This window comes from Sinocyclocheilus anshuiensis, unplaced genomic scaffold (genome assembly GCF_001515605.1).
Source record: "Sinocyclocheilus anshuiensis isolate Anshui unplaced genomic scaffold, SAMN03320099.WGS_v1.1 scaffold261, whole genome shotgun sequence".
In the NCBI taxonomy this organism is placed as follows: domain Eukaryota; kingdom Metazoa; phylum Chordata; class Actinopteri; order Cypriniformes; family Cyprinidae; genus Sinocyclocheilus; species Sinocyclocheilus anshuiensis.
In genome coordinates, this window is record NW_015536515.1 from 1,164,812 (window position 1) to 1,181,175 (window position 16,364).

General features: G+C 38.4%; 1 protein-coding gene across 1 annotated transcript; it reads left to right on the forward strand.

The window, feature by feature from the left end:
• The first annotated feature begins 1,337 nt into the window (after positions 1 to 1,337).
• tulp4b (TUB like protein 4b) lies at positions 1,338 to 15,099 on the forward strand. Its single transcript, XM_016491898.1, has 16 exons — positions 1,338 to 1,376; positions 2,218 to 2,524; positions 3,524 to 3,793; positions 4,232 to 4,360; positions 5,063 to 5,224; positions 5,377 to 5,557; positions 6,621 to 6,728; positions 7,115 to 7,260; positions 7,911 to 8,135; positions 8,210 to 8,444; positions 8,564 to 8,726; positions 8,929 to 9,070; positions 9,325 to 9,418; positions 9,526 to 9,669; positions 9,778 to 13,217; positions 13,848 to 15,099. The coding sequence occupies exons 2-16, from the start codon at positions 2,504 to 2,506 to the stop codon at positions 13,962 to 13,964; spliced, it is 5,577 nt and encodes a 1,858-aa protein (XP_016347384.1). The 5' UTR covers positions 1,338 to 1,376; positions 2,218 to 2,503; the 3' UTR covers positions 13,965 to 15,099.
• Positions 15,100 to 16,364: the final 1,265 nt, after the last annotated feature.

Consider the following 16,364-nt stretch of genomic DNA (forward strand, 5'->3'; position numbering starts at 1 on the left):
CCGTGAGCTCTGAGGTAAATCTGCGCTTTGGAAACAGCAAACGCTGAAAAAGAGTGCAGTAATAATCGATACACTTTCAAATAAATGTTCTTAATTAAGGGTGGGTATAAAAACCAGCCAGGTATCAGCAATCCTGGTTAAATAAGTAATTACAATTATTTATAGACCGAGGGCATTGCTAGGTTTTCTGATTAACTAAATAAATAAATAATTACCCTAAATAATGCGGGGCGATCCCTTAACACTTTTTGTGCTGTTTACAATGTCGCTAACAAAAGTCTGAACACCTATTTCATTGTTTTCTATTGTAGGGACATTTTAAAAATCACTTAAAGAACCTTTAAACACTCAGTCTTGTATTTATTTGTAGGACACTTGTCTCCGAGCTGGTCGAATCGTTCTTTTGCACACTGAATTTGCTCACTTTCTAATGTCGCTCCCTTGAAGTACGTGACTGAATTCGTGCCTTCAAATACTAACTATAGTACGAGCCAATAGCCATGGAGAAGGCTGTGATGAGGGGCATTTTATTGGCTGGACTACTGAACCGATACGCCCATTTTATTGAATGAATCGGTGTTTTGAGGTTTTGAGCCTTAATGTCAACTGAACATTAATAACAAAAATCTGTTATTATTTAAGCTATCGTTTTTGTGCTTTTACACAACGCCTTAAAAAAATTATGTCCAGCATTTTAGGAAATTGTTGGAAAAAAAATCTAGATTTGTTTGTTGTCATTTGTGGGGAAACGAGTGAACGAGTCGGTGTTTTAACGAGTCGTTTGAGTGAATAATCATTTTACAACACCCGTCGCCACCTTTTTGTGTAAAACGATGCACCCTGCAGATATGACCACCACTGAACAATGAACAGGGTCCATAGCAATGTATTAAAAAAAAAATGTAAATGTTTTTTTTTTCTTTTTTTTGTAGAAAATGGATGAGAAACTACTGAGATGAAAGACAGCATTTTGAATCGTAGCCTATATAGTTCAAGTAACGTGCTTTAATAGTAGTCTTTGAAATTTGTGCTTTCTCTTCTCAGTGAAGCTTTGCATTATTCAGTTTTTTTTCCTTTTAATTCGTATGGCAAAATAAGAATGGAGACAGGTGATTTATATCAGTCCAGCTTGCCTGTACTATGGCCTGGACACTGCATTTGTTGTATACTATCTGGATGGGGTTGGCAGTCATGTGATCCACAGCACCGTTCCGTCAGAGCGCGGGTTGCCTTCTCACGCCGAAAAATCCCTCATTCAGGGTTTATTTTGCGCCAATGCACAGCATTGTCACTGAATGACTTTAACGCTCTGTGGAGTAAAATCTCCCATGAGCATCTGGCAACCATTTAGACGCATTGAGAGCGAGTTGATAGAGGTGAGTTTGCTGATAGAAACGAATGCAGAATTTTTATTTTATTACTCGAAATAATTATTTTCTTTTTGGCTCACATTGTTCTCATTTGATTTCTTTGGAATGTCACAGGAATAGTCAATGTTGTATACTGGATGGTTGTGTAATTATATCACGAGTGTAGGTGGCAACCATTGATGGATTTATTGTAAACTGCATCCAGCTTAATTTCCTTAATTACCTGCCACTATTCTTACATAAGCATATGTGTGAAACTAAGCTTGTTATGATTCGGTAGCCCTATAAGGTTATTTGTTATTTTTTATTGTATTGTAGTTTAACAGTGAGATTATGTTTTAAACGAAATTTCATATATATTTTTAAGCCTAAGAGAAACGCATGGAAAACTTAATATTTCTATTGGAAATGAGAATAAATGCAGTCATGAAGTCTTAGGCTGGGTGTCATTAAAATTCAGCCATCATCACATCCCTGTTGCCATGACTCCTGCGAGCTGCCTCATCCTTAGTTGTGCAGATTTTTCTCAAAAAAGTATTTTTTTTTGCACGAATGCATGCTTATTTTGTAAAGATGCTTCGACGCATGATTTCTGTTGCGTTATTCTGAGTATAAAGCAGGAATTGTATGGGGCTCCTGTGACGTAATGGGGGACCAATGTCAACTCAAGTGTGTGTGCAGACAGAGAAATTAAATGTCTTTAAATGATTCTGCATGCAGAGCTTGTCTCATCATCATATGTGGTTTGTTCTTGCTTTTCAACCTGCAAATTATATATTTGGCTTTTTCTCATATAAATATATACATTTGTGTGTGTGTGTGTGTGTGTGTGTTTCTCTTTGCATAGAAAACCTGGACTACCAAAGACTGAAAGCTGGTTTTGTATAATGAGTATAAACTGCACTAGGCCTTGACTTTTGATTTAGACGTAATTCACATTATTTTGTTGAACAGAAATAGAACAGACTGCATTGCTCATGATGTGCAATAGTCTCAGACTATAATGGCCTGATATTACTCACACTTTTTCTGAAGACACATCTGCAGTTAAGAAATTCTCAGGTTGTACTGCAATTTATTTGAATAAGCAAGCAAAATGGAGCACTCCTTCAAAGACGGAACTCGGACCAATAATGTCCAGGGACTATGAAGAGGTGGGTATTTTCAGAAACTACATTTTGCAATCAGTTTTCTGGTGCATCGAAAGCATATATATTTGTTTAATACAAACAGAAATTTGACAAATAATGTCAAATAGTTAGTTGTCAGATTTTGCAAGTGGCATTCCATCTACATTCCTTCTAAAACTACTAATAACTTTTATACTTATTAGGCATGCTTTTGCAGTTTTTATGGTATTAGATGTGACACTACATGGAATGTGATTTGTCCCACCACAGGCTTATATAAAGGTAAAGTCTGTGATTTGATTTCTGTGCCACTATTAACACAAAATTGAATTGCAAAAATAATGAAAATAATTTTCAAACTGGCTGTTAATTATCAAATCCAACTATTAATGGCTTACATTTCTCTTTGCATGTTAAATTTGTATAGGAGATGGTATTTTAACATTTTAAAATCATCTTGATTTACAATGGTGAAAGAAATGGTTACCAGTTAACGGCATTTAAAATATACACTTTCCCATAAATTTTAACCTAAAATTTTGATTCTGAAGAAAAAAATGTCCATGCAATTTTTGTATTTTTTTATATGTTACTGTTACTTTTATTTTATTTATTAATTTATCATTGTTTCAATTATTTTTTATGTAAATCACTTTACATTACCACTACCAGTGTGTTTTAGCTATAGACTAAAAAGGCCAAAAAAAGTACAAGTTGGTTTCAAAAGGTACATCTTTATACCCCTATCTTTATTTACCCTAAAAGGGTCCATATTAGTGCCTTAAAGGTACATAGTAGTACCTAAATGGTACATATTAGTACCTTTTGAAAAGGTACTGCCTCAGTGACAAGTTTTGTACTTTTTTTTCTGAGTGTGTATAAATAAACTTTCCCTGCCTAACAACCCATTTATCGAATGAATATGCACATATTCTAATATAACTTAGTATTAATTACCATTAAAAATGACTGATTTTAAATATTTCAGCATGAACTCCCTATCATCTCCCTCTACACCTGTAGCCTGGCCAGTCTGTAGGGATGTTGGCTGCGGTGGAGCATGGTCCGGTCCTCTGCAGTGACTCCAACATCCTCTGCCTCTCATGGAAAGGGAGAGTTCCCAAAAGTGAGAAGGAGAAGCCGGTGTGCAGGAGGCGCTACTATGAGGAGGGCTGGCTGGCCACTGGGAACGCCAGGGGTGTTGTGGGTGTGACGTTCACATCTAGTCACTGTAGAAGGGACAGAAATACCCCACAAAGAATCAACTTCAATTTACGGGGTCATAACAGTGAGGTGGGAGTTTGCCTCTTCTCTTATGGTTTAAATAGTTGAATTGCAAGTTGCATTAAGTAATGTTTTCCACTTTACACCTAAGGAAATTAATAGTACACTGTAAAAAATTTACGGCTTAAAAAAAAAAAAATTGTCACAGTGTCACACAGAGATTTCTGGGAATGTCTGTATTTTTTATCACTGTAAATTATAAGATGACTTCCAAAAACAGTATATTTCACTGTAAAATTAAATGAAATGTCCCATTAGAACTATTACAGCTTTTCACCATATAGTAAGGGAATTTACCGTAGTATTTTTAGTCTTTACCATCAAAATTCTGACATTTAAATTTTTTTTCTTCAGAAAGAATGACTTAATTACATACATCAAAAGAATGTGTATTTGTCAATTTGCCATCCTATGCATGAATATTCCCATGGTGCTGTTCTTGTACAGGTTGTCCTTGTTAGGTGGAATGAACCGTTTCAGAAGCTTGCAACGTGTGACATGGAGGGAGGGATATTTGTGTGGATCCAATATGAAGGAAGATGGTCTGTAGAGCTGGTGAATGACAGAGGTGCCCAGGTATGTTAGTATTTCATGCTTATTTTTCATCTGTGCTGAATGTCAGCGTATTTTCATTACATGTCAAGATTGATAAACGTACTAATATCTTTTGATTTATGCATTATCTTACACACACAAAAAGGCCATTAACCGTGTAAAGCCTGAAATATGAAATAATAGTCAGAAAAATCTAATAAAAAAAAAAATGGAACAGTTTATTGAACTTTTAAACAAAATATTGAAAAAATCTTTTAAAAAAGTTTCTGTTTTTTTGTTGAATATCATATTTGATACATTAGGATTTAATAGCTCATATAGTATGATATGACCAGATGGAGCTCATACTCGTTTTGAACATGTTGATCATTTAGAGGTCTTAGAATTGTGTATATCAAAAATTACACAGTAAGTTTTATAGAGTTAAAGTAAGACAATGTAAATCAAGTATGATATAATGATTCAATTATTTCCTTTTCCCATGCCATTTTCTCATGTCATTCACCAGTGGGGATTATTTGTTCAAAATTACTCATAGTTATAAAACAGAAAACAAAATGTAGTTAATAAGTAAATTTATTAATATATTTCAAAATCAGTATCAGAAAAGATAATGTGTCTTTTAATGAAACTTTCCACATCTGGCCGTTTTCTAACAGGATCAGGATTAGTAAAAGCAGCTATTATTCTAACATGAACTGCTTAATGTGGTTTGTCATCTAGGTGAGTGACTTCACCTGGTCACATGATGGTACACAGGCCTTAATCGCCTACAGGGATGGTTTTGTCCTGGTGGGTTCAGTGAGCGGTCAGAGACACTGGTCGTCTGAAATTAATTTGGAGAGCCAGATCACCTGTGGAATCTGGACCCCTGATGACCAGCAGGTAACTCTCTGCAGTGGCCTCATCGAATTGAGGGAAAAATGCATTTGTTGTCAACAGGTTGTTTGCAAATGATGAAATTACTTGGACCGCTGCCCTTGGACTAGTGCCTGAATTTTCCTAATTTGGTGTTTGCATTCATTTAATCTCCCTAGGTGCTTTTTGGAACAGCAGACGGGCAAGTCATAGTGATGGACTGCCACGGCCGTATGCTTGCCCACGTTCTTCTACATGAGTCAGATGGCATAATCAGCATGTCCTGGAACTGCCCGAACTTCCTGGTGGAGGACAGCACTGAGAGCGATACAGATTCTGATGACCCCAATCCAGCTCAAGGTACGTTATACTCTTAAATAATGTCAAGTCAAATTTATTTGTTTAGCACTTTTCACAACACACATTGTTTCAAAGCAGCTCTACAGAAAATCATGATGTTGATAATATCTTAATATATTCTTGCCTTATAGTCACATTTAGCAGATTAGGGCTGGGCAATAATATAATTGACATTTTACAATGATACAAACAATCAAGGAGTTGAGATATGCTATATACTGCACTATATAGTATACAGTATATTGCCTTAAGTGAGTATTCGAGTTTTTCCTTTTTCCGTTTAAAAAAAAATCTCCGTCCACATGAAAACGCAAACGCATGCTATGAAGCACTGTCAAGAGCATGCCAAGCCAACAGGTGGCGATATAATCTCAACCGTAAAGCCATGTTGGCCAATCAGAAGCCTGAAAAAGTCTCCAGTAGGTGGAGATAACAGCGCAGGCACCGACGTCACAAGCCAAAAACTCCGGTTTCGCTGTCTTCACGATAACACTGCAACCGGAGTTTTTGAAAATCTTCACCCTGGCAGGTGTTTTCAAAAATGTTCGGTTTCAGTGAACTGGTGCTGCATTTGCGTGTGGACGAACGGCCAAACCGCGTAGAAAAAGCTGCGGTTTTAAAAATAACCGCGTTCGTGTGGACAGGGCCAAAGTTGGACATACTTTTATATCCAATTTTAAATAAAAAGCTAGTAATAGTTACATTTTGCAACTAAATAAAAAGATTTGTTATCTAGTACATACGGCTTAACGTTAGTGTACTAAATAGACCTATAAAGTTTCTTCGATGGTTCTTTGTAGCCATTTTTCAACAAACTTTTTGACATTACATGATAGATTTTTAACATCAGTGCATTGTAAGCATCATCAATTAATGAAAGAAAAGTGAAGCCTCAAAGTGTTTTCCCAGAGTGTTTTCTAAAGGACCATAAAACCCTATTTTGAATCTTTTTTTTTAACATATACAAAATGTTATACATTTTTATTGGATGATTGCAAGGCAGTGATGTGTATTTGACTTTCTAAGTGTTATTAACATTTATAAAACTATGTTTCCTTTCAAGTGCAAAATCTCAAACCGCTGCTCACAGTCAGCTTCATATCGGGAGACATTAGTTTGATGAACAACTACGACGACCTTTCACCTAACATTATACGCTCAGGACTGAAAGGTAAAACAATATTGTTTTTGCAATAAGTAAATTACCAAGTGCGTGTTTTATTACTGTCATCGGATTATTATTATTCAAGTTATTTTTATCATAATATGCATCTGCGGCATGCTGATGATTACATTTTACAGTAGGAAGTCTGGCAAGTGGGACATATATTATGTATAAAAATTACAATATTTAAAACAATAAAAAAATAATAATAATAAAAAACGTGTTCTACTTGCATAAATCATCATTTTAAAATATGGCTATTTTTCTTGGTTGAGGAACTTCTGGTTAAGCCTACAAAGTAATTCAGTAAAAATAACCCAAAATCAGGGTTGATCCTCTGTGACAGAGCCACACAACATGCTGTAATCTGACTGGACAGACTTTTTTTTCAGATGTGGAGGTACAGTGGTGCTCTCAGGGAGACCTGCTGGCAGTGGCCGGGATGGACTCAACCTGTGCCTCTTTAATGAGGAATGCCCTTGTCAAGTTCTACAATGTCCAAGGGGAACATGTATACACTTTAGAAACTCCAGCCCAAGTGAGCTGTAACCAGTCATCATTTAACAGTTTGAGCATATATACACTACCGGTCAAAAGTTTGGAATAATTAACCTTTTTTATGTTTTTGAAAGAAGTCTCTTATGCTTATCAAGGTTGCATTTGAATAAAAAAATACAGTAAAAAACTACAACTACTTACAATTTAAAGGAACTGGTCTGAACTATTTGAATATATTTTAAAATACTCCAGTGTTACGTGATCCTTCAGAAATCATTCTAAAATGCTGAATTGGTGCTGAATTATTAATAATGTTTCTTATTATTAACAATGTTTTTGCTGCCTAATATTTTTGTGGAAACTGTGTTACATTTTTTCAGGATTCTCTGATGAATAGAAGGTTCAAAAGAACAGTATTTATTTGAAATAGAAATCTTTTGCAACATTATAAATGTCTTAGTATCACTTTTGAATGATTTAATGCATACCTGCTGAATAAAAGTATTAATTTCTTCTATTTACCCCAAACTATGAAATGGTTTCCACAGTTTATTATGGTTTCCACTAAAATATTGAGCAGCAACAGCTGTTTTCAACATTGATAATAATAAGAAATGTTTAATGATAAAAACTACAGCGCACATTCAATTATAAATAAACTATATATAATCTAAATATCTTTTGGTTTAGAGGCCCATCACCACGATTTGCTGGGGTCACCGGGACTCACGGCTTTTTCTGGCCTGTGGACCAGCCCTGTACGTAGTGCGTGTAGAGCATCGTGTGGCCAGCCTGCAGCTTCTATGTCAGCAAGGCATTGCCAGTGCTCTTAAAGAGGAGAGAGATGTGGGAAAACTGAACATGCCTTCACTCCTCTGTTCCTATGTTACCACTGCTTTCATTCCAACTATCAAGGTACAAAAGAAGCAAGTGAAGTTTTTGATGTATGCTAATGTGAACTAAATGCATATTCTTTTTCATTTCACCAGCCACCCATCCCAGATCCGAATAACATCCGAGACTTTGTGAGCTATCCGACAGCAGGGAATGAACGCCTGCACTGCACTATGAAACGTTCAGAGGAGAATCCAGAAGCAGGAGGCCCCTGTTATACCCTCTATCTGGAACACCTGGGAGGTTTGGTTCCTATTCTCAAGGGTCGTCGCATCAGCAAGCTGCGACCAGAGTTTGTCATTATGGACCCAAAAATGGATGTTAAAGCAGGTACTGCTATATGCACTGTTGCTTATCATGTGTACTTTAAGCTCAAGCTTAATGTGTAAATGCATTGTCTTTTTTGCCTTGAAGACTGGTCTTTAATTTGATCTAATCTTGTCTTTCAGATGAGGTCTGTGTAAATGGCATGATCTCCTACATGACTGACAGCTGCAACTGCTCAGACTCAAGCGATATTGAGTTGAGCGATGAGTGGGTTGGGCGAAAATCGCCCAAACTTTCTAGAGGAAACAGGTCTCCTAAGCTTCCTAGGTACTCTAAACATATAAGGTACTGTTGAATATAAAATTCACACAATATTAGGGTGCCAGAAACTTTAAAGAAATGTTTGTTCCATCACAACCTTGACAAAATACAATACAGTAAATTTCGGAAAAACATAAAATTACAAATCAACAACTTTTAACTTGATAGCAAATAAAAGAATGTTTCATTTAATTGTCTTTTGTTTCACATTTGTTTTGTTCTCTAGAATTAATATGGAATCAAGAAAGTCTCCCAAACTTGCCCAAACATCTCAAGAAATGTCTAGGTCTCCTAGATTACCAAAGAAGCCTCCAGTTCGGTCTCCGAGTCTTACTCGAAGAGAATTTCTAGTTGATGGCTTTAGTGAGGTACTTAACATTTTATTTGCAAGCTTATTTTGGCAATAATTTTATATTAATCTTGCCTAGAATTGATAGGGTAAGTGTTTGTATTTATTGCCTCTGTCTACTCAATACTGAGTAAAGCATTTGTCACATTTACTGCAGCATGAACTAGCAGACACCTCATTTTCTTTAATCTCCTGCTTTGCTGAAGAGAAATGACAGTAAACCCACTCTGACCTTGATTATTTTCTATAGCTATCACTTAATTTGCTTTGCAGCATAATTACTTGGCCCAGGTCACCTCTAACATTTGGGGAACAAAGTTTAAGATTGTAGGCCTTGCCTCATTTTTGCCAGCTAACTTAGGAGCAGGTATGTTGTCAGGTTTTGTATTCAAGTGAACAGTTTCACATAGTTATTTTAAATAATAATTTGAATGTTTTAAAAATATTTTTGACAAATGTTGCATGGTGTTCCAGTTATTTATAAAACTAGTTTGCTGCACCTGCAACCTCGTCAGATGACCATCTATTTGCCTGAGGTGCGTAAAATTTCCCTGGATTTCATGAGTCTGCCAGTCTTCAATCCCAACGTGTTCAGTGAAGATGAAGATGATTTACCTGGTAAGAATCAGTAGAACATTTTTGTTCATTTTTTTCTCTGTATAGCTTAACTACAACAAGTAAAGAAATGTAAGAAATCAATCTCAAAATGTCCTTGCTTATTTCTAGTTATGGGACCCTCGGGAGTGTCAGCCGACAATCCTCCTTGCACAGTTAATATCCCCATTGCCCCAATTCACAGCCCTGCTCAAGCCATGTCACCTACACAGAGTATAGGTCTAGTCCAGTCTCTCCTAGCCAACCAGAATATTCAGCTTGATGTCCTTACCAATCCCACCGCCACTGCAGCAGCGGCAGCTGCAGCCGTAGCAGCAACAGCAGCAGCAGCTAATGCAACAGTATCTGAGCATAGTCAGGACACTGTGACAGCACAGTACACTGTGCCAACCAGATATTCCAACCCTGGACAGGTGATTTTCAGCGGACTGGAAATGAGTAACATCCTAAGTGGAACTCTTCCTCTTCCTCCACATCATCTGCCACAACAACCCCACCAACAACGTCAGCAACAACAGCAGCAACAAGACCACCAACAATCAAAACATCAACAGCAATTACAACCACAGCAGCAGCATCTGAAATTGCAACATCAGTCACAGCAACTGCATCAACAGTCGCTGCAGCAGCAACACATGCAACATCAGCAGCAACTGCAAACACAGCAGCATCAGCAGCAACTGCAAACACAGCAGCATCAACAGCAACTGCAACAGCAGCATCAACAGCAACTGCAACAGCAGCATCAACAACAACTGCAACAGCAGCATCAACAACTACAACAGCAGCATCAACAGCAGTTGCAACAACATCAACAGGCAATGCATCAGCAGCAAATGCAACAGCAGCAATTGCAACAGCAGCAGCAACAGATTCAACAGCAAGTGCAGCAGCATCAACAACAAATTCATCAACAGCATCAACAACAATTCCAACAGCAGCAGCACCAGTTGCAGATTCAGCATGAGCAAATGCAGCAGCAGCAACAACAAATGCAACAACAGCAGCAACAAATTCGACAGCAAATACAGGAAATGAGGCAGCAGCAGCAACAACTTCAACAGCAGCATCAACAAATACAGCTGCAACATCAACAAATGCAAAGACAGCATCAACAAATGCAGCACCAGCTTAAAATGCAAATGTCCCTCCAACATCCACCTTCAGGGTATGCTACTCTAACCCTGCATCAATTACAGCTGATGCCTCAAATTCCTCATCCAGACCAGCCACCAGACAGAGGAGAACAAGTCCTCCCTCTTAAGATTCCCTCACGACCACAGTCTTTCATTGAAACTGACACCCTTGAGGTACAGATGCGTAAAGTAAACCCTCCACCACCTTACCCAGGTACAGTGGTATCTGCTGCAGCTGCCGCACCAACTACGGCCCCTCCTGGTCTTCTTGTTAGCAATGAGAATGGCACTACACTGTCAACAGATCCATGTTTAACTAAGGACGAATTCTCTCTTCACCCAATTAGCCTTCAATACCCAACTCCACTAGGCTATGAAAGAATCACTACTTTTGACAGTAGCGGAAATGTCGAAGAGGTATGTCGCCCAAGGAGACGCCATTTAAGGAACCAAAATGCCTACGGGATGCAAGGAATGGGCAGCTCCGCCACATTGAAAGTAACTTCATCTGAGAACAAGAAGATCCAGTTGCCGTACAGCTCAGCAACTCTTAGTCGCCTCTCAGTGCCTAGATATTCCATACCAAGCGGAGACCCACCACCTTATCCTGACACATCTAACCAAATGAACACAATCAGAAGTTCTACACAAAGGATTGACAGCAATTTGATTCATGCCACTTTACGTCGAGATCGCAGGGAACAGACCCTGAAGGTTTCTCAAATGGTGGAAACAGTGACGACTCTACCGACTAAATCCAAAATGAACGGTTCCCTCACGCTCTCCTATCAGCCAAGGATACCCACAGCTTTGTATACATGCACTCAGTGTAGCAGTAATAGCAGCAGCACTAGTGTAAGTGTCACTGGTGGTGGCACAAACAGCAGCGGAATTGCTGGAGGAACTGTGGTGAGGCAAGACTTCCCACCTGGCAAAGGGGCCCAACACAGCATGATAATTGTGCACTCCAAAAGTGCCTCGCCATTAGCCTCCCAGTCCTCCTATAACCTCCTGAGTCTCATTGACAACAGTAGAGACAGAACTGTCTATGTCAACTCTGCCTTTACAGAAGATGAGACACTAAATCAGCAGTGCCATCTTGAAAAATCAGTACGGCATTTAACGCTTGGGGATGTCAATTTTACAGTCAAACGGCCTCCACCTTACCAATGGGACTCACCTGCAGCAGAACAACTCTGGATACCTCAAGAGCAAAATTTATTGCCTGGACCTCCAGGACCACCTCATAAGCCACCCCCATTTTTACTTAGCCAACCACAGCATTTAGACATGACCCGACTACCTTTTGTCCTTTCAACAAAGCCTCCCCCCAGTCCCAATTCTATGACCCTCCCTTCAGCCCATCAGTTATCCCTTTCACCCTTCCCATCAGTTGTAGGGCATGGTGGACCTCAACTACAGCCTTTGCAGAGTCCTGCACAATCATGTGGCCCCAATGACATGATAACATCTAGCCCTTTTAGCCAACCAGACCCAGCTTTAGTCTTACCCCCAGGCTATCCCACAAATTTGACCAATCTAGGTTGTTGCACTCTGCCTCCCATGTACCCAGGGACTAGCTCCTGCAGCAACCTTCAGCTGCATCCAATGAGCTTGCATCCTTGGAGCACATATAGCACTTGTCCTCCCATGCCAGACCATTCTGCCACGCTGCCCAGTAAGACCCTTCAGGCCCTGGAGAAGCCAGTTCTCTCTCCTCCTCCACCACCACCTCCCCCACCACCTCCTCCTCCACCTCCTCTCCCTCCTCCTCCTCCACCCATTGAGCTCTTGAACCATCAGAGTACTTCTGAGGTGGTCGCAGAATCTGGAGAGAGCTTTCAGGATCAGTCCTCTCTCAATGAGAGTCCACAAGGAGCAGAGAGGTTCAGCAAGAAGGGACGTAAGAGGCTTGACAGTAGAGCAGAAGAGGCAAATATGTCTGGAGTCTCTGAAGGGAAATCCAAAAAAGAGACTCGCACACTCTCTGACTTCAATTCCCTGATCTCCAGCCCAAGACTTGGCAGCAGGGAAAAGAAGAAACCTAAAGGGCAGAAAGAGCCGTTGAACAAGGCCAAGAAACTGAGTAGGACCTCCAATGAGTTCCAGGACAGCTCTGAGAGTGAGCCTGAGCTCTTCATCAGTGGTGACGAGTTGATGAACCAAAGCCAGAGCAGCAAGAAAGGATGGAAGAGCAAACGCAATCTTCGTACAGCAAACGAACTTGAGGAAATCAAGTGCCATAAAGCTAACGAGAGAGAGGATCGTAGTCTTGGCAGCCAAGGCTTTGTCTATGTCATGGCCAACAAGCAGCCATTGTGGAATGAAGCCACCCAGGTTTACCAGCTTGACTTTGGAGGACGGGTGACACAGGAGTCAGCCAAAAACTTTCAGATTGAGCTTGATGGACGCCAGGTACGTGGTTTTATTTATTTGAGAAACCAGTTTGAAAACAATATTTTTGCAGTTCCATTTTGTGACACTAGGGGCAAAGAAATTACACCTTTAACAAATATGCGGCGTACATAATCAGTAGCTTGGAGCAGTGGTTCTTAATCCTGGTCCTGTGGACCCCCTGCTCTGCACATTTTGCATGTCTCCCTTATTTAACACATCTGATTCAGATCTTCAGCTCGTTATAGGAGAGAGATTCTTGAACAGAACTGAGTGTGTCAAATAAGAAACATACAAAATGTGCAAAGCAGGGGGTCCCCAGGACTGGGATTGAGAACCACTGACCTGACGCAGTAGCTCTCAGGCTGGGGACCCCTTTATCACTGCACATTTTGGATGTCTTCCTCATTGGTCCAAGCTAATTCAATGTGGAGCAGTGGTTCTTAATCCTGGTCCTGTGGACCCCCTGCTCTGCACATTTTGCATGTCTCCCTTATTTAACACATCTGATTCAGATCATCAGCTTGTTAGGAGAGAGCTCTATGAACTGAACTGTTTTGTGTCAAATTAGGGAGACATACAAAATTAAGAATCACTGGCTTTGAGTAATAAACATCTACCCTGCATCTAACCGATAATTCTCTATTACAGGTAATGCAGTTTGGCAGAATCGATGGCAATGCATATATCCTGGATTTTCAGTATCCATTCTCAGCAGTACAGGCATTTGCTGTGGCCTTGGCCAATGTAACTCAGAGACTTAAATAGAAAACCTCTCCAGCAATCTTGTCCTTGAGTACAGATGGACTGAAAAAGAGTTTATTGTTAATTGCAGATTGTGAGAAAAATTACATTCTCTGCTGCCATAACGTCTTTGCAATGTCGGTTAGTAGCCGAGAGATCTGGTCACTCTCAGGCAAGGCGTACACAAGACGTAGACAGGTGGTCCAACTATAGATTTAGTGTTAACAGTACCTTTTAGTACCTTTTTGTTAACAGAGGTTCAAGCCGATTTAAGGTTCCACCTGAAAGGTGGTACACATCTGAAGAAGAGTTAATATTTGTGTATTGATGGAAAGTTATTTTATTTAATTCACTTTTATTGATTTTTTCCATGTATTTCATTAGTATATAATGGTGTGATTTAAATATATAGATAATTACTAAAATCTGTGATGGATGTTAGACTGTGGACTTTGTTTCCTTTTTCCCTTGATTTCCCCATCTCCTTTTGTGTTTGTACCTGAGATTTATGTGCCAAATGTAGATTTCCTATGTAAAAACATTGTAAAGTGACAGATTTTGACAATTGTTTGTGGTCATCAACCAATGAAAATCTAGGGAGGAAAAAACTTATGTTTGAATGTTCTCATCCCACGACTCACTTCCATGAAGTGAAACAGAGGTCATATATTCAAGTTATTATCATATTTTCCCAATTGTGCCACTATAATGAATGCATTTTTAAGGTTTAAAAATCAATTTAAACTTTAAATTGAACTTTTTCTTCACAAAATGTCTTATGTTATATTGCATCATTTGCACACTGTTATTGCAGTATCTCAGTAATGTCCTTTTTGAATGAATATTTGCTTTTTAATGTTAACAGTAACAGAAATCAAATATATTATATTGTCATTGTCATGGAAGTGACATGACAGAAAAGTGCTGTAGTTAGATGTATTCATATTGTCCATGACACTTTAGCACGAACTATATAGTATGCATTAATTTAGCCCAAAAATGTCTTATATCACTATATGAATCAAACTTAACACACTGTATATTATGCAATGAATGGAATCTAAATGAAATCGAAAGTTGATATGTAGGAGTTTTTCTCATTCCTAAGTTTAAATAGTCAACCCACATTTGATTTAAGTAAAGGGACATATTTTATTATATTTAATAATTGGTTTCAAATATTTATGTATTAATATTTAATATTCTGCATTAATATTTAACAGTTCTTATGGCAAATCAGCTAATTGATTTGCTTGTTGTTGCTCAGTTTCTGATGTTTTCCAGTAATTTCATCAGTTTTTATCACATTTTTGTTGTAAGCCAAACAGTGGTTCAGAGTGGGGTAGTGTTAATATGGTTGATGTTTTAAGCACTTCTTGATTATTCTTGATGTTGTATGCTTTGATGATTTGCAGTTGCAGTTATTTCTAGCCACTTTGTACTGGGATATTCAGGCCCAGATTAAAATATGTGGAATGTGAGGCTTTAACTGTGCTTTATTGCTTAATTATTCGAATGTACATTTACAAAATGTAATTCAAGGGTGTCAAGGAAAAGCATTAGAATGTGTGTGCAGAGTAGGCTTAAAGTCACTAAATAAAATCAAACTAGATTGATGACATTTGTGTCGATTATTGTCATTATGAAGGTATTCACATTGATGGATTGTTTTTGGACATATTAGTATTTAATTCACACCTGCCTCAGCTTTGATTAGCTACCAACCAATTCAAAGATTACTTGGGTGTTTGTTATTTTTTTATGTGTTTTTTTTTCTCCTTTTTTTTCTGGATTTAATTTGTAATTCAATTAATTATTTTATGATTAAAATGCTGTTCTCTCAGGCTAATAAAATTGCATTAAATGTTGTGTTTATTGTTCAAACATTGTTCACACTGGAAATTCCTGACTGAACAGTTTTGTAATGTTTCCAATATTAAGAAAATTGTCAATCATTTCCAATATTGTTCTAAGTTTTGTTCATAAAGGTTCACAGACGAGTGATCCGCGCTTTGCGAATCGGTTCGACCGAACCATTGAAAAGATTCAGTTGAAAATAATGATTCTTTTGAGAATCGTCGACCATTCACTGTTGAGTTTCCCAGCTGACAGTAGTGATGGGAAGTTCGGATCATTTTACCGACTCGGACCTTTGAGTCTCGTTCAGCAAAACGAACGAATCTTTTTTCGAGTCATTTCGTTCATTTTAGCAAAATATAATTAAAATGTTACGTGTTACTTCCCTAATACGTCTACTATTTACGCAAACGTTGATCACACTACAAACAATACAAAACTGCTATAAGAAACAGAAAAGATTAATTAATTGTTTACCTGGGTCTTCAGTCTACGATTAGCTCACCTCACCTTTTATCTGACAAGTCTTCAGGTTTGAGTCATTCGTTCATCACGTGCCAGCCCCAT

Bases quoted from the DNA above. Each gene is read 5' to 3' on its own strand.
- tulp4b (XM_016491898.1), top strand. From the start codon at position 2,504: ATGTCCAGGGACTATGAAGAG. The intron at 9,419-9,525 runs GTATGTTGTCAG...ATGGTGTTCCAG, and splicing joins GCCAGCTAACTTAGGAGCAG to TTATTTATAAAACTAGTTTG. The intron at 9,670-9,777 runs GTAAGAATCAGT...GCTTATTTCTAG, and splicing joins AGATGAAGATGATTTACCTG to TTATGGGACCCTCGGGAGTG.